This window comes from Vanellus vanellus (assembly GCF_965231255.1).
Source record: "Vanellus vanellus genome assembly, chromosome: 1".
Taxonomy (NCBI): domain Eukaryota; kingdom Metazoa; phylum Chordata; class Aves; order Charadriiformes; family Charadriidae; genus Vanellus; species Vanellus vanellus.
In genome coordinates this window covers 111,784,608-111,809,676 of record NC_138905.1, presented here as the reverse complement: position 1 = coordinate 111,809,676, position 25,069 = coordinate 111,784,608, and the positions used below count along the sequence as shown (strand labels likewise).

At 41.5% G+C, this 25,069-nt stretch overlaps 1 protein-coding gene across 1 annotated transcript; it reads right to left on the bottom strand.

Moving 5' to 3' along the window:
* Window positions 1-776: 776 nt before the first annotated feature.
* On the bottom strand, window positions 777-23,781 carry CXADR (CXADR cell adhesion molecule; the record flags this gene model as incomplete). Its single annotated transcript, XM_082498773.1, has 7 exons — window positions 777-1,044; window positions 1,406-1,544; window positions 1,885-2,007; window positions 4,103-4,258; window positions 4,629-4,833; window positions 5,512-5,678; window positions 23,733-23,781. 7 exons carry the CDS (start codon window positions 23,779-23,781, stop codon window positions 777-779), a joined length of 1,107 nt encoding a protein of 368 aa, XP_082354899.1.
* Between the last annotated feature and the right edge of the window lie 1,288 nt (window positions 23,782-25,069).

Genomic DNA, 25,069 nt, shown 5'->3' with positions numbered 1-25,069 from the left:
TTCCAACTGTGACAGTAACAGTTGATCTATACATTTTAAAACTTAGGTACCACTATCAACAACCCAATAGGACCTCTTGCATCAGATAATACATATGTTATCTGACATGACTAGGACTAGTTATTACAGAAAAATTCATGTTTCTAAGAGCTTGCAAGGTCACCTGTCACATTTCCACTCACTGAAATTTTAAATTCAGAATAGACTCATTAAATTAATTGAGCCAATCAAATAACTGGTAGCCCCTGAAATAAGAGCTCAAGAAGTGTGCCGAACAAACATTACCAGGTTAAAAAACTACATAAATAGTTTGAACAGAATTCAAATCCATCTTCAGTATTTCAGCCCCCTGCAACTACATCAGACAGTGTCAAAGTTCAAATATTTCTGTTATTCCAAAATTGAGGATAAAGTTTCAGGAACTCTGAGAAACTTCATGGTCTAGATATGAAATGCTTTTGTTACTTCTCACTTGTCTCTCGCTGTCACATATTCAGAACTGTACATTAGCTGACAGTCTCTCTTCAGCAACCTACCAGAGGTCCAAATACCTTCAGTGTCCGATATTTAGGATCTTCAATGCTTTTAGCAAATAGTTCAACTGTCATACTAATAAGTTTAAAACTAAAAATGAGAATTGGTGGCTTTTCACACTAGCTTGTTCAGTTTCTTCAAGGAAAATTGCATGCCATTGTTTAAATGAGGGATGGAACACAGTAGTTTTCTCTAACACTTACAATGAACACATCAAAACCAGCATTTAAATTAATAATATTTTATACTATGGACCCATCTTTGCTTTGTGCTGGAATCATCACAGGAACAGCTCCCATTCTACTTAAATTAGGTGCAGCTACCTTTGAAGGTGCAAAGGTTGCATTTTGACCAGGAGGACGTTCAAAGTCTTCACTTGGGACTTGGCTATATGGAGTTTTGGTATATCCTTCCATATTTGAAGGAGACATTGAACCCAGAGAAGAACGATTGCTGCCTATGTAGCTGCGTGCTGTTGAACTGCGACTTTTTGGAGGTGGGACATCTTCTCTGAAACAAACAAAACAAACAGTTGCAGAACAAGAGTTCAGTCACCATTACTATGTGGGAGCTTACAAAACATCTTTCAGTTTGTTTCCTTTTATTCTGACACAGTAGACAAGAGAGGCCCACATATTACTTTAAATTAAAAAAAATTCAAGTACTCATTGCCTTTAAAATCTTTATCAAAATTAGACATGACTACCTACACCATATTCAAAACAAAGGTCCCTGACAAGCTGTTAGTATGTTAATAAGCTTTCCACATTAAAAAAGAAATCTTAACTGTTAAGTATCTTACTTGCAGAAATACACATTTTAAATTTAATCTTCAAATAATACTGTTCTGAAACTAGAGACGTGTCATTACCTGATATCATGATGTACTTCCTTCTCATATTTCTTGTCTCTGTGTTTCTTACAGCAACAGATGACAAGAAAAGCCAGTACAGAAAGACCCAGCAGAGTTCCTATAATAGCTCCAGCAATTATACCAGCTGTATTTATAGCTAGAATAGATAAATAACAATACTGTTTGTTAGGTGTCAAATTTATATGACCAACTGCTTTTCTCTTAACTCAAGATTAAAAACAGTATGTTTCCACATGATCCAGGTTAATAGCATATCACTGAATCACAGAGGGTATGCTTCAATCACATGCATTTAAAACAATAGTAAGAGTTACAGCTTTCTGCATAAAAAGCAACATTTTGGCAAGTAAAGACTTGAAGCAGCAACCATCAGTTACACAACAGTGTTGCTTTAACTTTTTCAGAGTTTAGAGAAACAAGATTATTCCGTTTTAATACACAAAACACTATGCGACTGTTACACAGCAAACACTTACGAGGGGTGACTTTCAGCTCAACAGAACATTCATCCGTGCCAACTCGGTTTGAGGCAACACAATTGTATGTACCAGAATAGTCTTGAGAGGCATTTTTCAAGAGAAGTTCCCCTGTATTTTTATCTACAAACAACAAAAGGTAGAGGCTGATCATTTTCCAAAATTTAATTCCATATTCAATACTACAGAATTATTAATCCAGTATATGGATGAAATATTAACAAAAAATGACATATTAAAAATATCCAAATAAAACCAAAAGTCTACCATACTGCAAAATACTATCGCTTGTAAAAGTCTTTACCTTATTAGAAATTTATTCCACAGCATTTGACTTAATATTAAGCCTACAGATTAATTGCTCTGACAATGGATAGGAACAGACACCTAAAACAGCTAATTCTCTCATCCTAACATGGAATTCTAAAATTAACTGCATCCCAGAAGTACCACCTCCTTTCTGTCTCAACTGATTCTACAAAACCAGCTCAGATGCCTGCAGAACCCATAATGTGGGATCCACCATGACCTAGACCTATCCTGAATACTGCACTCCAATGGGTGACCAATTAAGTCTAGCTATGCTGACAGCACAAGAGACAATCAGTGAAAAGGGGGTATTTCCCCAAGCCTTTCAAAGCCATTGACAACCACCTCTGTGAGTTTCTACTATACGAACTTCAATTGGCTTGCATGCTTTAATTGCCAATAGATTTGCCATCAGCACCGCAATAGACTACATCACAGGAACAAAGCACCACACAAATACTCAGCTCTTCCTGCTGAAGTAGTTAGGTAGTGTTTTGATTCTTAAGAACTTGTTCAGTGTCCCCAAACCTACATTCACAAGCCCAAAACAAACATCGGTTTATTGAGCTATATGCCACTTTCGCATACTTCCTCGCTCATTCTTGTCCAGCGCTGATATTGTCAATTTATTTTTTTGTTACCATGAGACAAGTTTGGGATATGGAGGAAGAAGAGCCATAACAGACGCTTAAGATCTTTACTAGTACAGAGAAAAACATTAGTGATTAACTGTTCACTGTCAAAACAAGAAATAAGAGATATCAAAGAGAACTGCCAGGAGGCAAGTTCAAAATACAGAACAGTATGAGGTTCTCCATACGTAGATGATTTTTAGAGATAGTAGAGATTCTAATAGACTACAAAAGTTTAAAGGAAACTGGAGAAATTCACAGAAGTCAGGTTTTGTTTGTTTTAAATCAATTAAACTGAAGCCACATCTTAATTTCCTGAGGCATAAACTATAAGAGGATAGGAGAGCCCTATGAGGAAAAACCACACAACTTCTTATTCTCTCTCCCCTAGACATCCACTTTTGTTACTCTTGGACGTGATACCATTTTGTCCTGTATGTCCTACACAACTTGAGTTAAAATACGTTTATTTGTAAGCAGATTCTTAAAATGCTTCCTCTGCAAAGAAATCCCACCATCTCAAGGTTTAAGGTTTTCATAACTACAAAGAAGATCAAAAAGAACTAGTACTGAGCAGTACTTTTCCAAAAAGCATTCCAGAATAACTTTCACAAAGCCCAAACTCACAGATTAATCTTCTACAACAAAGTTCTCACAATAAAAATCCAACACCACCACTATAATAATTTGGAATCCATCAGTCAAAATTCACTATATGTAACTCTTTCCTATACATCAGCTCTTGCAAGAAGAGGGTAAGCCTTCTCTTCTCTGTTACTCTTGACAACTTTTCTTCTAATGACACATACCCTTTTTTAAACAATAAGTTGTCACCTGATCAGGAAGTGAAGACATCTGTTCAGTCTTTCATAAAATTCAAGCTTTTATCTCCACTTCTCTGAGCACAGCTCTAACCACTAGTCTAGACTCTGTTCTGACTCTTCCCTATTGTCCACTTGAGCACAAAAGCAGCCAACATCAGCAAGCAAGAGAACTCACAACGATCAGGCATGGGTGAGCATGATTCTGCAGCCTAATGGTAAGAACCTCAACTTAAGGCTTGAAATATTTCCAGTATGAATAAAAAAAAAAAAAAAAACCAAAAAAAACCCAAAACAACAACTTGTTTCAAAGCCAGTGAGAGGGCAGAAATTACACTTATTTTGACTACTCTATACTAGTATCAAGCTTGAGATGCTTGCAAGTCAAGCCAAGCCAAAAATACAAACACAATCTTTCTTAAATATTTAAGAGTAATAAATAAAGTTTGACAGTACTCAGCATAGAAGTGGCAGGAAGTTCCTGTTTGCCAGATACTCTCCTCCAGTCATAAGACAAAAGTGGGGATCCTTCTTGTGATGCGCATTTCAAGATAACGTCTTTTCCAATCTCCTGTGATCCTTCAATGGAACATTTAGTTCTCGCTGGCTTTACTAACAAACAAAGTATCATTGAATTAATGACAGTGACAATCAAAATGGTTATCAGCTGTGTTCTAGTAGGTCAGACCATTTTGCTAGAGACAAAGCTTGTGCAACAAACCATTTCTATGCATGGAAAATTTTTCTATGATATACAAGCCAGGCATAGAATTTTTTAAAGTGCTCGTTATTCTGAATATTATTCCCTTCATCCCCCAGAACAGAATGATGTCCACCCCCCCCCAAAGCATCAATAATGGATGCATCATCATAGATTCAGTATGACTTGGTCCAACAGAAATTTTGATTTTAGACATCAACGATAGGATGCAATAAACACACAAAAAATGCCACTGAAAATTCAAGAAAAGCATTATCTTACCAAGTACAGTCAACTGTATTTTTTGGCTCTGAACTCCAGGTGCCTTCTTCACTTTGCACTGATACGTGCCAGTGTCCGCCGACTTTAAATTCAGGATATCCAATGAACCATCACCAGATCTGGGATCAGGATTAGTAAACTGCATCCGTCCAGTCATAGCAGCATAATAATGATTATAAATCCTGTCTACAGCATACATAATTATCTATAAAAAAAATATGATTCAGAAATCCACTTGGCATGAAAATGTTCCAAAATAAATTAGTATTTTCAGATTTTTGACAGTTTCTTTCTACCATTTTAAATAATCCCAGAATTATGACATAGCCAAATATCTCAATCTTCAAAATATCACCACACACAGTACTCTAATGAATACTCCAAACAAACACCTGTCCAAGTAGCAATCTGTCAGCATTGACTTCTAACTGAAAGAAAACTGTTTAAAACTATTCTAATTTTGTTCTGTAAAACCTGTGTAACTAAAAGGAGTGCTCTTATTGACAAGGCTTACAAAGAAAGGGAAGGGTTAATAACTAAAAGAGTTAATATATTAAAATTAAATCCTCATAAATCAGTTTCAGTCAGGAAAATAACACGGCTACAAAAGCAGTTTGTTTTCTGGAACTGAAGCATATTTCATTTGAGAGTTCTTCTTTAGAAGACAAGTTTAAGTGAGGCATTTCTTGACATTTCATATTCAACCTGCTATTCCAAAACTTACACTATATTTCATATAACTGGTACTTCAAAGTAATTTAAGATCACAAACATCCCAACTTGAAAAGTCAGGTTTAAAAGGTTTAAGAAGTCAGTAATAAAGTTCATGCATTGACCTACTCAAACAACTGAATTAACACCATCCAAAAAAGTCTCTACTTACTATTTGTTCCTTCTTTTGATTATCTGCTGGTATCAATACCCACTCAATATCTAGTGGGCCTTCATCTTCTTCTGAGAGTACAAAAGTACATGGCAACGTAACTTTATCTCCTTGTGCTTTTTCAATCGGTTGTTCAACTGAAGTTATACTTAGGCTGCTTGTTAGACCTATAAAAATATATTTTATGTTTTAAAAACACTTCACATGCAGTTTTCACCGTAAGTGTTCTGTTATGTATTAGTATACATTCAAATCCATCATATACTTTTCCTGTATAGAAATCATGCCATTAGTCAGACTTGTCACTGCTTAAGAGATCCTGTGCAGTATGTTACTCAACACAATGCAGTCATGTACTGTTCATTTGGAATGATATCCAACAGGTAGTTATACCTTTCAAACTGCACAATTTTTTTTTGTACAATTCAAGTTCCATACAAAGCTAAACCAAAAGTTTTCAACAGCAGTTTTTTCCAAGTTATTAGATAGTCACTTTACCACTACTCCCTCACTGTAAAATGAAAGCATAGAACAGTGATGAAGCCCACCAGGATGGACAGCCTTGTTGTGAAGTCATGGGTTAGATAAAGTTAATTAACTCTGCCTTAAAGTATAAGGGCTCTTCTATCTACAGGGAGTGGACAAATGAATCCTTTCCAAAAATCTCAATGAGTTTTTTTAGATTTGTTTTCCCTTTCTGCTTGTTTTACTCCTCAAAAAAGGCTGTGTAATCCTTATCTGCGTGCCTCTAGGCAAAACATGTTTCCAAACAAATTTTCCTCAATTCAGCCCTGAAAAAGAATCTATATAGGGGGCACAGACAGACTTAACTCAAAAGGCCTGAACCAAGATTCTCCCCATTTTACAACAAACATAGGCTTCCCTCATCAAGCGTACAGACCCACACATCGCAGTTAGGAAGTGGAAAGCTCCCTTTGCTTGTTATGGAAACAGGTTTGGCATTTGTACATCCACTGTTTTGTCCACCTTGTGGGTAACAAGCTCAGATTTTCAGTCATTTGATATACGCAGGTTGGTGCTCATCATAGCAAGACAGTCACACAGATGTTACCACGGCCACAACAGATGCAAGGCCACAAGAAGAGTGGCCAGCGTGAAGAAGATAGATCATTTTGGTGCATCTGTAGAATCATAGCCTCAGATTAAATAAAACTAAACACTATTATAAACAGTGCATTTGTGCTCTAACTTGCACTTCTGCGCTAGCTCAAGTTATTACCTAACTTGCAATTCTCAATATAGTAGAGAAGCTGTAGTGCATTTCTGCAGTAGATCAGACTGCAACAACTATTCTTCTACCTTACTAAAACTTTGCTCTGCATCAAGTCTTTGGATTCTATTCCTGATGTCAAAACAAAAGGATCTTTAATAGCTATTTAAAAACAACAACAACAAAAAAACCAACCACATCAATTTGAGGTACAAAAGAGATTTAGGTGCAATACTTCTTACCAATCCATGTACATCTTCTCAAAGATAATTTTAAGAGATTTCTATCGCCTCTTTTTTGACCGCAGTAAACATATCTGAGCAACTCACTCCCTCAAACCTATAACCCAGGAAATCAAAAGCTTTCATTCTGAAGTAAGAGTTAATCACTGAAGCAGTACTTCTGCTCTGTGACAGCATCTCCAATAACAGTTACTTCACCATTTGAAGTTCTACAACAGATGACCATAGAACACACACTTTCTTTCCCCTCCCCACGAGTGGACCTGCTGAGTATTTCACAGTGTTCAGTAATTCAGGTAAGAGGAACACAATGACATCTGCCTCTTCACAGTGGGTAACAGAATTCATGCTTTGGAGATGCTATGACATCTGTATTACTAAAAAGTATAAAACCTTTGATTTTTAGTTGACACAGGCTGAAACACACAACTCAGCTGAAAAACAGATGAGTATGTGTATGTTGATTTTTTTATTAACTTTCTAAACAAATGGGACTTGTACAATCAATGTTTTACTCCTCTCCCTGTTCTGCCACTACTTGTTCATCTCTTCGACAATTTCAAACAAACACAAAAGCAGAAATAACAGTCCAGTGCAACCAGAAGTCCCTGAAGTTATTCATTTGTTCTGACATAGCTAAGAAGCATTAGATTCTTCAATTATCTTTCCTCTTCATTGCCAGACAACTCCATGTGAGCATAATTTCAAAGTGGACGTTACACAAACTGCTCCTCATTCAGATGGCAGAACACTGAGAAAGGGACACCAGGAAAAGGGAAGAAAATTTACATTAAAAGCTGGAAGTACTACATTTCAGAGACACGCTCCTAGGAAATTAGGCTCCAATAATCCTGCCTATCACATGGTAGCTTTCTGAAGTGCTTTAAAAGCCACAAATAGCAAGCAGTTTAGTCTCAGCTTCTAGTACAGCACTCATTTCTCTGATCCAAAACATATGAAACAGCAGAGTAACCATAAGCCAAATATAAGCAGAACCCAATAGCCTAAAGTGACTTGCCAGAAGTTTATCCAACTGTCCCGGTTTGAAGCAAAACAGAACCAGTTTTCTGCTCAGTAATTTTACATTTTAGCTAAGCCTCTTTTAATTACTGAAATTCATAGCCTATTGTGCAGAAAACTGTTCACTCACAGAGTGGTAAGACCTAATTCTTTATAGTTGATGCCCAGGCATGGTATGCAAGGACGATCTTACTTATACTTATTGCTGTAACACCCAGGGGCAGATAACTTTGTTACTTGCCCCGTTGGAGGGTCGGAAGCAGAAAAGCATAGTGGTGTCCCACCTGTGGGGAGGAGCGAGCGGTCAGGACAGGTGACCCAAAACTGACCAACAGGGTATTCCATCCCATCTGCCTCATGCTCAGTACAAAAGCCGAGGGAGCAAAGGGTCAGCCCTCTTCCTTCAATGGCAGGTGTCTGAGGAGGACTCTCTCTGTTCATCTGCCTTTGATCTCCATCCTGAATGCAGATCCAGAATCCAGTTCCCATCCGTCACTGAGTCCAGTCTGGGACTTCCCCAGTGCCAGCCAGTGACATGGTTGTCATCCTGGGAGCTTGATATGGTTTTGTATATATTTCATTATTTTAATTTTATTATTAATATTTCATTAAAGTAGTTTAGTTCCTTCTAAACTCATAAGTCTCTTTCTCTCTCTCCCTCCTCTCCTTGGAGAGAGATGGGGGAGAATCTGTGTTGTTCACCTCAGTGGCCAGTCTGGCCTAAACCATGACACCAACATAGAAGATTGTTACAAAAATTAAAACTTTTGAAGTGTGAGTAGTATGTTCATGCACATTGATTGCACATAAACACATCAATGGAAGATGAAGCACGTGAACCTCAGGACAGCTCTCAACAATCATTCCTGCACGAGAAGCTGGCAGCACCCATAAGCTACTATGAAAGGTACCCAAACATTGGTCTGAGCCTTCTAAGTCTCAGAGATTTTTCATAAATCTCAATTATTTTCTTACAGCATGTCTCCCAACACCTGATTTCTGTTATACTGGTGCTCCACAGTCTCTTTCTTATGCTAAGAACACAAGCATAACAAGCATATAAAGCTATTTCCCACTTTCTCTTTTTTTTTTTATTTTTGTCAACATTCAAATGACAGGCAGAAGCAGCAAGCATCTCAATTAAGGTAGGTGTCAGAGTTGGCTGGTTTGAATTCAGCATTAGCAATATGAAGGAGTGGCAGGTAATACCAGTTGGAGATTCCCTTCTGCAGAGGAGACACTGACATCTGCTGCCAGATTTGCTGATGAAGGAGGTTTGGCCAGATTCAGCATGTTAGAGAGATCGCCAAGGGTCCTCAGACCCTTGGACTATTAACTATTAAACTACTACCCCATATTATCACCAGTCTTGCTTTTTGTTTCTCCCTAACTATCACTATTACTTACTCACACAGGCAACCATGCTATTAACAAAGGAGACCTGGAGCAAATCAAGAGTGACTAGAAAACTCCAGGGGCAAAAAATGACATAGGACCCCAGGTGACATTTGTTCTCCTTGCTCTTTCATGTGAAGGGGAAAAGGCTTGTGGAGACACATCCTGCGAGTTAGCTACCTGCTGCAGGACTGGCAGTGCAGGCAGTGTTTTAATTTTTTATGGCTGCAAGTACCCCTGACATCGAAGGGCTGCTAAGTTAGAGATGGAATCCACTTGACAAAGCGGGTTAGGAACATCCTCATCAAATCTGGTGACAGGCACTTTAAATGAGACGTCTATCAGGGAACGGTGACAGTTTGCAATTAAGGGAGGGAATAGAGATTCAGACTCATTAAGTACACAGGTCAGGTTGGTGGGAGGAAGAGAGACCTTGGCAAGGATAAAACATGTTGAAAGGGGAACCACCTCAAGTATCTGTACACAGAACTATGACACTGGAGTAACAGACACGTGAGATAGCTCACACGACTGTAGCTTTGTCATGGACACATACAAGCCCTTTGAAGAAAGCCAGGAAGGAAAGAACAGCAAGTGAATTGTCCCTTACCTGAAGGAGCAGCTGAAACACAAAAAACTGTTCTACAGAACAGACAACAGGCTGGTTAAGAGCTTCTGGGTCAGGATTAAAAGAGAGGACTGTATGGGCAACATCACAGTTCAAGTTTGTTACAAATCACCTGATTAGGGCAGGAAAGTAGATTACATCTATTTCAACAGTTCCAGAAAGTCTATAAAATCACAGAGACTGGTTATTGTGGGACACTTTAACCTCCCTGACATCTACTGGACAGGCAACATAGCAGGACACAGTCTAGGAGGCTTCTGGGAGATTTCAGGGAAAAACTGATGCTAAATGGGTCAACCCATTTGATACCTGTGTGGAATTGCCTGCAACAGAAAAAGGAAGAACTTGCAGGGGATTGGATCAACAGCAGCCTTGACTATAGTGACCATGAAACACTGTAGTTTAAAATCCAGAGAGGAGTAAGAAAGGCACATCCAGTACAGACCCTGCAGTTCAAAAGGGCAGGCTGGCTTATTCAGTAGGTAGAATTCTGTGGGAGCCAGTTCTGAAAGGCAAAAGAGCTCATGAAAGCTGGCAGGTATTTAAGAACAATCGCTTCTAACCACATGAAAAGTACATCCCAACGCTCGGGAAAATAAGCAGATCAATCAGCAGCTCTGCCTAAGGAGGAAGAAGTGAGAACAGTCTACCAAGGGAGGAACACAGAAATATTGCCCAGGCATGCAGCGTCCCTGCTAGGGAAGTCAAAACACAACCAACGCTGAAAGCAGCAGGGGACTTCATTGCAACATGAAAAGCTTCTCCTAGCACATGAGCAGTAAAGAATCAAAAAGGAACAGGTGATTTAGTGACAGCTGACACAGACAAGACCAAAGTACTCAGTGTTGACTCTACTTGGAGCAGAAGGTTGGATGACTGATGTCACATCTAACTCAAACAATTTGTAACTGCATTAATGATCCATATTAAGCCAATGCACATAGTGGAAGATGACATTTTCTCCAAGCTTTCCCAAGCCTCACTTCCTTCAACTTCCACTCAAAACAGGAAGATTCAATTTCTTTTCACTCCCCTAGTATGCTCCTCAAAACATAAGTGGATCAGCTGTGGCATCTAACTGTTAGTACATGGCAGACAGACATTTTATCAAGCTGAGTGAAGATCTGTGTTTGTTTTTGTTGGCAGGGTTTCACAGATAAGGTTTCAGACCTTTTTCAGATTTGTTTCAACACACCAGAAAAATGAGGGTTCCTCAAGTCAGTTATCCCAGTATTCAAAAATGCTTAGCATTAAAATACCAATTTTTTAATTCCAGCAAACAAATCACTGCAAACTTAGACTCAGAAGCATGCAACAGATTCTCAAAAAACAACTGAAAACAATCAACACAGAAGTGTAATTAGTCCAAATCCATGTATATTGCTCTCCAAATATTTTGCAAGCAGAACAGGTGCCATATACAGTTGGAGCAAACAGAAGAATGAACCTTTGTGACTGGGTGAGAAGAGACAAGTACCATTCCTCGATGCAGAATAATACATATTATCCCTTATAAAAGCTTATATCAGAAGGTAAGAGGTCAATACACATTTTAATTCTGAGCATTCAGATTTAAGTTCCTTAATGTGGAAGGAACTACAAACACGGCTGTGATATATACTAACAAATAACAGAAAGCAAATTTTCATTAGATGAGTTACTTATGCATCTAGTATTTTCTTATTTAAATGAAAAAAGTTACAAGTTTGGGATACACTGAAATTCTGGATTGCTGGCTCACAAAAATTTAAGTGTACATGTACAGTTGGCATGAATGTTTCTGGCATCAGATAGCGCTATGTTACAGAACTGCTGCATGACCCAAGAGAGACATTCCCTCCCTAAATGGGTAACAGGGGAGGAACACCATCAGCTGGAACAGTAGAAAGTAAGGCGGCTGACACATGCCAAGGGGCAGGGTAGGGGAGATGCACCATGATGGCAGGACTGCTGCCAGGTTCAAACTGATGGAATGGCTGTAAATACATAAATGTTTTTCTTCACACAATGAGGCCTCAAGTAGTAAATAACATCCAGAAATGCATTAGTGATTTCAGATACATGAGCTATAAAATTCACTTGAGACACTTCACCTTGGACTCTTCTTTCAAATACAGATTATAGATGTACCTGTGATGACATCTTTTCACTTGACAGACTTCAGTCTCAAGAACCATCTCCCCACCATCTCATCCACAATTAATCTCCTACTTTTTTCAGCTGGCTCCAATGATATAATAAAAGCAAAAGTTCCCCAATTCTCTCCTATCCCACCTCCACTCAAGAGGTTCTACAATGTCTTATTTTGGAACAGCATTTCTGAAATAAGGCCCTGCAAAACTGAGGGCGTCAAATGAACACCCTTGGCAAGTAAGCAGTACACACCGAGATATGTACACACTGAGGAGTGACTGAGCTGAGGGAGACTTCCCAGTGTTTACTGGCACAATCTAAGACAAACATAAGTCTTCATGACTGAAATCCCCACAAGAAGCCACCATCTCACAATCTTCTCCCACTTCCTTGCTACACAACACTTCAGTATCCTCAAGTGCTGCCAAAACAAGGCTCTGCAAGGCAGGGTGCTGCTAATGAATTAACTGGATTAAAAAGTTGCCTTTGCAAAAATAAAAGAAAAACAATATTTGACATTACTCACTGTAGTGATTTTTACAGCACCCAGGAGCCGAGTCACATCAGCACAGGCAAGATAGCCACAAGCTGCAAAGCTTCCTTATGCTGTTTTGCCACAGTTTATCATAACTGACTGCACCACAAACTGAACCCTAGCTTTACCAGTAAGACCCCTAAAGGCCAAAAAAGCCTAGCTTCAGATTTGGGTTCTCACAGTTCCCAGCATCTTAACTCCAACAGCAAGAGCAAGGCCCAATTACAGTCACAGCTTTCAGGAAATCGGGCCCCAAACGTTATGAAGCTTTGGTGCATCTAACTTTCCACATGCCAAACCCTACAACTTCTGGCAAGCATCACCACCATACTGCAAAAGATACTGAAAACATCCTGACACTGGTCCTGGTAAGGTCTAACACAGACTAAGGCAGTTAACCCCACTTCAGTCTCTGCAGAAGTTATACCAGGCTTCAGAAATCCAGGCTGAGCAACTAGAGGGGGAACGGAGAGCGAAGGGAAAACAGTCAATTACAATTTTCCAACCAGCTGTAGTCGCACTTATTTTCTCAACTTCACTGTTTTTCCTTGGGACACATGACATGGAAGACCACAAAGAAAGGTCGCTAAAGAGTTGTCTTTAACTTAGTAACCATTAAAGGAACATTGACAATAAAGAAAAAAAAGCAGAAGTTTAATAGAAGGATTAAAAACAAACAGTTGTTTTCCCTTTAAAAAGCAAATTCAACAGATTTGGGGACTTTTGATGTAAGAACGAAACTCTAAAATTCTCTTTTACAGCCAAAGTACACAGGTATTCTCATCAAATATTTCAGGACAGAATCCAAAGTACATATTAGCTCAATACACATCAGGCACCTAGGTACTGAAGAACACATAACCTTCACAGCAATCTCACCTGAGGTAAGAAAAAGCAAGAGATGAGGGAAAGAAACCAGCGAGCAACAGGCAATCAACTCCCAAAAGCTAGGAAATCATGCAGCAATGAATAAAACAAGAAAGAAAAACCGGCACAGCATTACTGCACCTGCGTCTATAGTGGTTACGTATCCAAAAAGCAAGTTTGGTTTTAATATGCAATTATTGTAGAACTCTGCAGAGAATTAGGATTTTTAGGATAATCCACTGCTGATAAAGGCAAATTGCAAAGCATTTTCTTACAAAGAAAGCACTGTCCTGCTAGTAGCAAAACTGTAAAACAGTTAATGTTTAATATGCTCCACAGACCACATTTTTCCCACGCTTGACACTAACTGTGGTTGTCATACAATGCTACAATACTGTGAACTGGGCTTTTCTGTGACATCTGTAAGCAGGAAAAAAAAAAAAAAAAGCTCCATCTTAGCAAAAGCATCAAGCACTTCTAAATTTAACATTTCTACAGCTATTGACATTAATGTACTACATAACCCTCTACTTAAACCTCACAAAGGCCTAACTTAAAAAGGTTAGAGAGAAGATGAAAAACTTGCCTCTCTATACTAGCCTATGTCCACTAGGCAGAACACCGATTAATCCCCAAAGACAGAGGTTTAACGTTCAGACAAAAGATGTTCACACCTGCATTTCATACCTCCCAGGACAGTACTCTCTAAGCTAATCAGTCACATACCTTAGTGAAGCCCTTCTACCATGCAGAAAAGATACAGTTTATGGAGCCAAGGAAAGCAACGACAACCCAGGAATAAAAGCACTCACCCAGAAAAGAAGAGATTTGGCTACCAGTCTTTGCTCCAAACACTGTCTCTTCCTTCCTAGTCCTCTTAGTCCCAGACTAAATATAAAAATAGTTCAGGAAACTAAATCTACAAAATAATTTCTGGAGTAAAGACCTTGAGTTTTATATGGACACTTAGTGTTAACAGAGGCAAGATTTCAAATCCCTCCCTCTCTCACGTTTCATCTGAGCTGCCTTGCTGATAGAAGAACGATGGTGAGTGACCAAACTCCCAGAGCTGAGGGGTAGTTAAGTTTTCAGGACAGTTTTTCCCACAGGTGGTGCAGCTGTAAGACTTATGTGCATGGAGAAAGGTTCTGCCATAAGCTACAAAGGTGGCTGATGAAACAGCAGAAGCACTAAAAGCAAAATACAGAAAAAAAGAAAACCTGCATGTCAGAATAAGCCTGGCAAAGTTCTACCACCTGGATAGTCAACTCTGCTGCTGCTGGGTCTCAAAACAGTGGGTTTGTATTTCCAAACTTCAGTTCATCTGAGCAACCAGAGGGGAAGCATCACTTTTCTGAGCACATTTACTGGGCAAAGCCTCCCAGCTGTACTTACCATTAAAGTAACCAGTGTGACATTACTTCAAATCACGGATTTACTTTCTCCCTGCTTATTTCTCACTTTTCTTTTCCATCTGCTTCCACAATTAAAGAGGAGTCCACTACTATGTCCGATACTTCTTTCTACTCTCTGATCCCCAGATGCACAGAAGAAACACGGTATTCAGACGGTTTCAAAAGTTTTGCCACTCTAAGCTCACAACTTCTGCAGAGCAGCTCAAAAAGACCTATTCCCCTTTGAAATGCCACAAACACCACCTTAAGGTGATCGACTGAACAGAAGCCAAAGCTGAAGCAATCCTGCATTGCTCTAGTCTGAAAAAATCTGACAAAATACATCAATTCAACAATAACCATTAAGGTATTGGGTATCTATCAGCGTTCACCTGAACTCACAAATCCTCTGTCAAATCACACATGGAAGAAAAAAAGCTATAACAACAGGAAATGGGCTAAGTGTATTTCTTCAAAGACAGAAAAAAAGAAGTTCTTTCAGTCTGGATGCCCTCAGACAGCATTAAGTAACTAGCTCCAATTCATGTAGTACCCACATCCCAGATTAAAATGTACTGCACAATTAAGTTAGAAGTTACTCATCCTCCCAATCTACTAAAAAAACCTATTAACTTTAAAAATTCTTAACTTTAAGACTTTAACAGGACTACAAATAACCCCATCCTTGCAAATGCATAGCATGAGCTTAATTTCATCCCCAACCGTAATTCATTGAGATCAGCTGGAATAGTTACGCAACAAAGAAAACCTAAAAATCACAGGCTAAAGCTTTACCGATCCGTTACTGTCATCTCTTCCCTGACATCCCCTTTCGCCTTCAGATTCTACCCAACATCCCTTCCCTTTTACAACTGTCCTTGTGCTCCTTACTTGTTCAGCACATTCTTGAAGCTTTTTTGTTGCTAAAGCCGAGGTCACCAGGCGGTATCTTAGCAACTGCCGCAGCTGATGGCCTTACCCGAGAAGGACATGATTATCACGTTGGGGGGGGGGGGGGGGCATTTCCATCTCATTACTGAAGGGGAGGGTACGCTTTTGGTGGAGGGCAGCATTAAGGGAGGGGGGGAGGAAATTGCAACACAAATTGGGATTAAGGTTAATTTTAAGCACAGGAGTATTGTTTAGCCCAGTACCTACAGAAGATCACTATGAGTTCTAAGGCTTGGTCACATTTAAATGCCCCAGTACGAGCAAATTCAACTTGCAGTATTAAAGGAATGACAACTGGAATATTTCGGATTTGCTGAGGTCCTGCCCTCTCATCCTCGGGCTTGATCCCCTCACCCCCCTTTACACCAGTATAACACTTTATGCAAAAAGGCAGAAACCCAGAACAAAGCGCTGACTCCAGTAAAAACTGACACCACCTATGAAGTTTTGCTTTTCCTCTTTATGTGGGGTTCCCCGACAGAGAGGCCCCCAAGCACAAGGCAGGCGGCGGGAGCAGAAAGCCAGGGAGAGAAAAGCAGCGAGGCTGCCACAGCCACGGTACGGATGTGACGGCACCACCAGGGAACCCCACCTGCAGAGAGATATTTCTCATCACACCTACAGCAGGCAGGCTGCTGCCAGCTCCCACAGCCAGCCACCCAGCCACAGAGCGGTTTGAATTCAAGAACTTGCCCAATAGGAAGACAACATACCCTCAAAAGAAAAGGTTTTCTTTTGTATCAGGGGAATGGACTCTGGCAGCAGCTGCCTGACGCTGCTCTGACAGGAGGGAGGGAAGAAGGAACCCAACACCATCGCTGGAAGCAGTGACAACCTCAATGGACACGTGAAGTTACACCAGATGTAACTGCATCACATCTGTAATGTGACTAGGTGTAATGTGAAACTGTACCTTCAGACTGCACTTAAGAGCCATTAAGGAACCATCTAGAAACAGTGTTAAGAAGTGTAAAATGAAGCGAGGGCCAACCATTACAAAGCCAAGGCAAAAAAAAAAAAAAAAAAAAAAAAAAAAATCAGGACCCAAATCTTAACATGATTTGTTCATGCAAAAACCTGCCCCTCCTCTATCAAGTCTACATCAACTGCACAGGTTGGTTTTGCTTTTAGCCCTGCAAGTCACTTATTTTCCCATTACAAACTGATATTGAAGGCTTATGCAGTCACTAAGCAATCAAGTCACATGATTCGATTTTTTTTCCTGCCAATTTGATGGCATTTAAAAGGAAACTGAATGAAGCAGCTCTTCTGCAGTGTGAATGCGTTAGGCACATCTGTCAGTCAATGAATTAGGGAGTTAAGTACAATCAAACACTTAACTGAGCAGCCATATTATTTTCACTTGAGTAAAGGGGTTTTGCCTCTTCCGAGCTACTGAACAAGCAATGCTTTTTCCTAGCACATGCACACCTCATGTTAAGATTGAAAATTATTTCATTCAGTAGTACAGGGTTGGGGGTTTTTTTTGTTTTGTTGTTGCTGGCTTTTAAGTAAAAAGGTGAAGCATCACAATGACAGAAGTAGCTGTCTGCCTGCTTTTGCTTCCCTCCCTGTCCCTGCCCCCATCCCCCCTCCCTATCCCCCCATGTAAGAAACAGCCAGAAAGGAATAAGTGCAAAGCATCAGAATATCCACCCTAAATAGCCACAAGGTTAACTAGTCATTTAAAAATGTAGGGAGGCTTTCAAATATATATATATACACACACATTATTTTTACATGCCTTAAAACAACTAAGATTAAACATTCCTCGTAGCTGATGCTGTTAATACATCTAAAAGGAAGAAGTGAAAATGCAGGATCAGTGAATACATGAAGTTTCCGTTACATATACAAACTTACTCTGCACAAGTTAAAACAGTTGTGAATTTATGAAATTATCATCCTTCCTTCTATGCACAGCACATTCGCATATTTCTTGTTGATTAATCATCTTTCAACATACTAAGCATAGGTTTTAGCTACAGGGCATGAAAAACATATCTATTTAAAAAACGTAGCAGCAAGTAGAACTGCAAAACTTGTGACCATCAAGTATCTCAGATGCTTCTTAACAGCAGCTAAATGACTTCACAGCACTGGTGAATGGCTCCAGCCTACAGCCAATAAAGCTCCAAATCTTGCCTATCACATCACAAGTTTTGAGTATATGACCCAATAAGTAGGTGGCATTAAAAAAAAAAAAAATCAATAGTAGTATACTCCGACATAGGTTTCAGGTTCCAGCTGACTCTTTCGTAACAACTCAGACTCAATCTCATTGAGTTGGATCAAAAAAAGGAACAGGTAAAAAACTGACAGCACAAAAATTTAGCATTTCTCTGACTGAAACTCCCTGAACTGGCTCGCCATGAAGCCAGATGAATACCAGCCAAAACATGAAACGGGATGCAAAAATAATCTTGGAGGTAACATCTAGCCATTCAACTGATTGCCTGATTTAGCGATGAAGTCAAACTCCCAAACTAAGATCCCCCAGGCCAATGTTATACAGACATTGCTCACCTATGGGATAATACTGATCAAGCAGATCAGGTTTTCCTCCTAATGCTCTTCTGCCCTCCTTCCTGTCACTGATTCCTGCCCTGAACCAAGACAAGTTGTTGACAAAACTCTTTCTTGTTTCAAATCCTACAATCTAACAAGTTAAAAAAAAAAAAAAAAAAAAAAAAAAAAAATCAATGCAAGTTTTTTCAAGCAGCCTCAACTCAGACCTGTTCACCATGCACTCACACAGCTAAGGCAGCTGAGCAGTAAAGGAGAGGAGCAGTAAGGATGCAGGGGCTGCTCACGTTCAAGCTGCTACTGAAACAGGCTTCCACAGGACTATAGCTTCACTGCCACTTACTCCCATGGCAACAGGCTGAAGTGGCTCTTCTTACAACCAAACCCTGAAAGATGCAAACTAGTAGAAAGAGGAATTCCCTGAAAAGAAAGCAAAAAGGAAAAAAAAAAAAAAAGGAAGAACTAGCTAAGCTAAGTGTATATTTAGCTAGCAGCGACTCAAATGATGAGGGGGCAGCATTCTTACAAGCTGGTGAGCCACACAGTTGTTGAAGCTTCTCCTTATTTACGTTTCACATAGTATCTAAAAGCTCCATGAAACGAACCAGAGATTGCAAGGAGAGCAAAGAGAACCCTTGCCATTAAAACTTCTGAATTAATGCAAGCAACAAATGATTAAATTAGTTAGGAAGTATGATGAAACAACAGTGGCCCCAAAAACAAGTTCCCTAGTCTGTACAAATCTGTGGGCACTGTAGCAAATGAGTTTTAAAAGTCTCCAATACTGAGGAAGATTCAAAGAAATTTACAAGGAATTTCTCAAAGCATGAGTGGAATCAGGAGCAAAGCACGCAAGTGCTCCTATGTAAATATATCTTTTTTTGCAAAGCAGCAACGGAAGCTAAACCAGCCATTTAGGAGTGGTAGTTTCATCTCTATATTAAGTGGACTGAGCTTGTGAAGAGGCTGTGAGAAGCACTGCAAGTGAAGACAGACAGGCAGCTGAAGTTTGATGCAACACAGAGGAAGCCAGCACAGGGGGAGAACAGCAGTCAGCTGAGACAAACATGACGAGCGATAATAATCTTTGCAGCAGCATTCTGAATGCATAAAATACGTTCTGATAAACACAAGATTAATGAAAGCAAAATGACCGTAATTCAGATCTCATGGTCAATGTCACAGCAGTAACTAGTTGATTAAGTCATCTCTGGTTAAGGTTTTCATACTTCTTGAAACACTGATCTGGGAAACCTAGGAAAGGGATCCTGAACTTCAGATAACTTTTAATGTCAAGGGACACTTCGGAAGAACTTAAAACCTGCAAATTGTTACAATTACTCTGCAATGGATGAAGCATACCAGGTTTAGTCGTTATGAGACTGGAATTGGAATGATCATTTAACTCCTGTGGTAGTCAAACTTCTAAATTAAGTTTCTGAAAGATCCTGTTGCATGCATAAAAACATGAACAGGCTTAAGTTCCTTATTATACATGCCTGACAAAGGCTAGTACCACCAAATGCTGACTTACCATGTCTGCATTAGGTTCTGCTCCTGCATGCACGTTATTGGAAATACTTGGGCAAGTTTTATGAATAACACCTAATGACAGGGCAATAACCACAGACTTTTCTCAAAGCTTACGTGAACTTTATTTTTACTTCAGAGTTTAACATTCTATTAATAAAGGACACACATTGCAGAAGCTTAATATTATATTAATAAAGCATCACACATTGCAAAATTTCAATATAGTACAGTTACCTACTACTCCTATTGAAAAAAAAAACCCAAACCAAAAAACATCACAGAGCAGCAATAACACTGCAGATAACTGCCTCATTATTTACCTTAAAACTCTACTCAAACTCATCAATTTGAGCATTCACGTGCACATTACTATTCTGTGTAACATATCTTCTGAAGGCTAAATGCATCGCCACAGATGTAATCCCTTTTTTATACCTGTACAAATATAGATACTAATCCAGCTATGTTAAACTTTTAAAAATGTGTAATGTCAGAATGCAAACTTTCAATAACTGTGAAATGTTAACAGCCATAAGTCACTATCTATTTGTTAGATCAGTGTCACAAGTTAAGCACTTATATTTATTCTCAGACTTCTAAAACTACATGAACTTAAATATGCTCCAAATGGAATGAGATGATTTCCCCAACACTAACTGGAAAAGGTTACCAGTATGTACACAATTCCCCTGAAGTCACAGCACAGGCAAATACATGCTCAGTGCCACTGAGCAATGAGGAACAATAGACTTTTTTTTATTAGCTCTTGAGACGACCATGCATTCTGGAAAGCTTAGAATTAATTAATAAAAAAAAAAGTATACCTGTTTACACATCCATAAGACCTAATAAAATGATCTGGCAGCACTTAACATCACAACTGAGCTTCCCTCTTCAAACCAGAACTCTGCATCGCCCTTTTGAGAACAGTTTAATATCAATTATCTCAATAAAATATTTCAAGATCTTAGGAGTTACATCATTTATATTACCCTATTCCAGGATAAATTGATGACAGCTATACAGTTCATTTAAGTTAAACAGAATTTGTAGGTTTTGAGAATCTCCAACTACTTGAAATGACTGATCATACTTAACATACACACCAAATGGCCATCAAGTCACCAAAGACCTGGCGTGCATTTTTAGGTAGAGAATTACATAAATTACTAATTACAACGATAGAGCAGAAAAGAACAGCTGAAATGCTCAAGGATGAACTCTTCCCTTCCTGCAAGGGAAAGAAATTCCCAATTCAGTTTTTTATGACTGTGAAATTGACCTTAACAGAGGGATTAAACCCCTGAGCAGGGTTCAGGGACAGCTTAAATACAACCACTTTCCTATCTCAACACATAATGGTATAGCCCCATTGCCTGCTGAAAGTGTGTTTTGCACAGTCAAGATAAGCCTCCTTATTTATAGAATATCACTTATTTTGAATGCTCGACTTTCAGCAATAGTGAAACAAGGAAAGTGAGGCTTACAGGGAGAGAAAAAAAAAAAAAAAAAAAAAAAAACAGAGCTGTGGAAATAGCACATGGCGTGAGCCCTAAAATACCATGACAAATTATTCCAGTACCACAAACCTAAGTAAACACTTCAGCACCTAGACAGCCCTCCACTGCCAACACCTTTCACTCAGCTGCACACAAATTAGCTTCCTTCCTCCAAGTTTGGTCCATACTGAGAACCACAACTTACTGACACCCGTTCCCTCAATAAAGGAAGCAATGTCTACCTCGAACACAGACCCAGAAATATTAACTCGATCTGATGGAGGAAAAAAAACACACAAGCAAGCTCAGATGATGTATCAACTCCTATGACATCTAGATTATTCAATTATTTCCCTCAGAGGACTGGGAAATGTGTCTTTCAAGGTACAGTCATCTAAATAACCACATAAAAGATATTCTTAATCAAAACAAATATATTACTTTCTTTACAAAGTCATCCAGTTTCACAGTGAAGTCTGACGACACCTGTACACTTCAGTAAAGTTAAAGTGGAATATAAAAACTGAACAAAACTTTACATCATATATTAATTATTCCTAGCTTTATAGTATCATAGCCTTTGATATCCTAGCAGTGATCCAGCTCATACATGGTACATATAATTGTACTCACAACAAGCTTTTTTTCACAGCTTTAGTTACTTGAAGTGTTTCTATATAAATCTTAATTGCTAACCCAGTCAACTAATACTAGTAACTCATAGTTTTTACACAGCATCTATCTTGTTTCTAACCCTACTTAGAGAAACAGAGTTAACGCAGAATTATGGATACACTTTCACGCAGGAGACCAGAGTTCATCATTCCATTCTAGAGATAGAATTTTGATCCCGTGAGTAATTTCCCAAAACAGCAGTGACATCAACAGAGGCATAAACATTTCAACAGGAAACAAAAACTGGCTTCCTGACACCACTGATACACATTTTACTGTGAACCTGAACCACCACAGGTGTTTTGTCATCTTTTGTAGTTTCACTTAAGTTTAGGTCAACTTTAGTGGAAGCTAGGTTTGCTGTTTTGTTGTTTTTTTGAAAAAAAGATATTTTATGGAAACGTTAATGTGGTAATCCAACTGAGTTCATTACTGGAACCACATAACGTCTAATATTTGAAATGAAAAATGTTTGCCTACTTTTTAGTAGCCCAGGCACGTTTGGTTTGATTTTGGTTTTTTGTTGTTGTTTGAAAGACATCTACCCCTTTGTTTTCTCTCAGCAAGAACAACAAACGAGTTCAGGCCCTATCTCATTCAACTCCTTTCCCCCCACCCTAAATCCTCTCACGTTTTCCCCACTGAGTTCAATCACAGCCACCGAGTCCGGCACAACCCGGTTCCGAGGGGTCGCTGGGAACCACCGGGCCCCTTCCACCCTCTCAGAACAGGACCAACCTCGAGGTCGCACCCAGACACGAAGGAGGTATTACACGTGCAGGACTGCCTTATGGGTTTTAAACCTTTCTCCCTCCCCCTCTCTTTTCTCTTCGGTTCCCACGCGTGGCACTGACTCGGCCACACGCCCGCAGCGGGCGCCGCTCCGGCCCCGTCCCACCACCACCACCACTTCCCCCCCCGCCCCGGTTGCACGCCCCGGTCCCTGCCGGCCGGGCGGCGGGGCGCCTCCTGTGGCAGGACGGCGGGAGCCACACCGGGCGGCCACCGCCGCGCCGCACCGCACCGCCGCCCGGAACGGCGGGGAAAGCCCCGTCGCCCACAGCCCCCGCCCGAGAAAGTGGACACGCCACGGGAGACCCGCAGCGGGGCGCCGAGGGCTGCCCGGGAAGAGGGGCGGAGGAGGGGGAGGAAAAAAAAAGAAAGAAAGAAAAAAAAAAAAGAGACAAACGGCGGCAGCGGCGCGGCGGACGAACAAAGCCCAGGTCGGCCCCGCAGCGCCCGCCCGCGCCTCAGGCACCGCGCCTCAGGCGGCGCTCCCCGGCCGCAGCCGCCGGCGGGCAGGGACCGGGCGGCGACGCCCGCCCGAGAGAAGGGCTGGCGGCGACGGGAGCCCCCCGGCCCAGCCGCCTTCCCCACACACAGACGCGGCCGGTCCGCCGGGAGGAGGGGGGGTGGGGGAGCGGGACGATAGAGCAGCTCCCCGCCGCCGCCCCTTCTCCCAGCCCGACAGAGCCGCCGCCGCCACCACCACCGCCGCCGCCGCCTCCCTCCCTCCCTCATTCCTTCCCTCCCTCATTCCTTCCCTTCCCTTCGGTCCGATCCGGTCCCCTCCACCTGCGCCCAGCGCCCACCTGCGGAGCAGAGCAGCACGAGGGACACCAGCACCACCGGCGGCTCCATGGCGCGGCGCGAGCGGCGGGCAACCGGCGGCGGCAGCGACTCTGGCTCCGGCTCCGGCACCGGCTCGCGGCGGGCACCTCCCGCGCACCGCCCAGCAGGTGAATCAGCCCGGCCCCGTCACTTCCGGCCGCCACCCGCCCCGGTCCCCCCCAGCCCCGGCCGCTCGGCGGCGCCCGGCCCCGGCGGTGACACCTGCCGCCTCCCCCCGCCCCTCCCGGGCCGGTGCGGAGCCTTCGGGGCCGCCGCCGCCATCCGGGGGGCGGCCACACGCCTGCCCGCGCACCTCGGCGAAGGGCAGCGGCCGCCCGCCCGCCACCGCGCTGGCTGGGGCTCTCCGCGCCTCGGCCTAAGGGCAGGGCTCGGCGGGGCCCGACGGCCGCCGAAAGGTGGCGGCGCGTTGGCCCGAACCCTCCCCCGTGTGAGAGCGGTGACAGCTAAAGGGAGGCCCCGGGGTGCTGGGAGCGGCGGTGGGCACCGCTGCCCTCGGTAGTGCCCGGGGCCCTCGCCCGTTGCTGTCGGCCCCGAAAAAAAGTCATGTGGAACAGGTTGCCCAGAGAAGCTGTGGCTGCCCCATCCCTGGAAGTGTTCAAGGCCAGCTTGGATGGGGCTTTGAGCAACCTGGTGTAGTGGGAGGTGTCCCTGCCCATGGCAAGGGGGGCGGAACGAGGTGATCGTCAAGGTCCCTTCCCACCAAAACCGTTCTAGGATTAATCGGTGGGATTCATCGGTCGCCATAGCAACACCATCGCCATGTCTTGTGCTTTCCTGATAAAGAGCATACAGCTTCTGGCCGAAAGATCTGGAACTGAAGGAAACCCGCAAATGAGACAAAAGGCGGGCCAGGCCCTTGGCGAGAGGGTAGCGCCAGGCCTCCTCGCGTCACGTCACCCAGCAGCACGATGCCCATCAAGGCAGCACCGGCTGATCGCGGAAAACACGTGATTTGTGCTCCACATACAGCAAACCCCTCAGTCGCCGTAATTTATTGCTATGCATATATTACCATACACTGCAATAGCAAAGCTGTTAACTGGCACAACCGTGTTCCTGTCACTATGGTTTATTCTTGTAAAGACTTGTATTGGTACCATCTCCTTTGTTACGTCCACAGCTCCGTCTGTGTTAAGAAAGCATCCCCGTAACCAAATATTTACACAAATGCCAAAGCTACGTCCTCCAGATTTTTCAGCCCAAACAAATTTTGAAAGGAATAGTATTACTGTTTGTTGTTTTTTCTTTGATGCCCAGAATAAATAAAAGTTGAAATACATTTTTATATGATTATGTT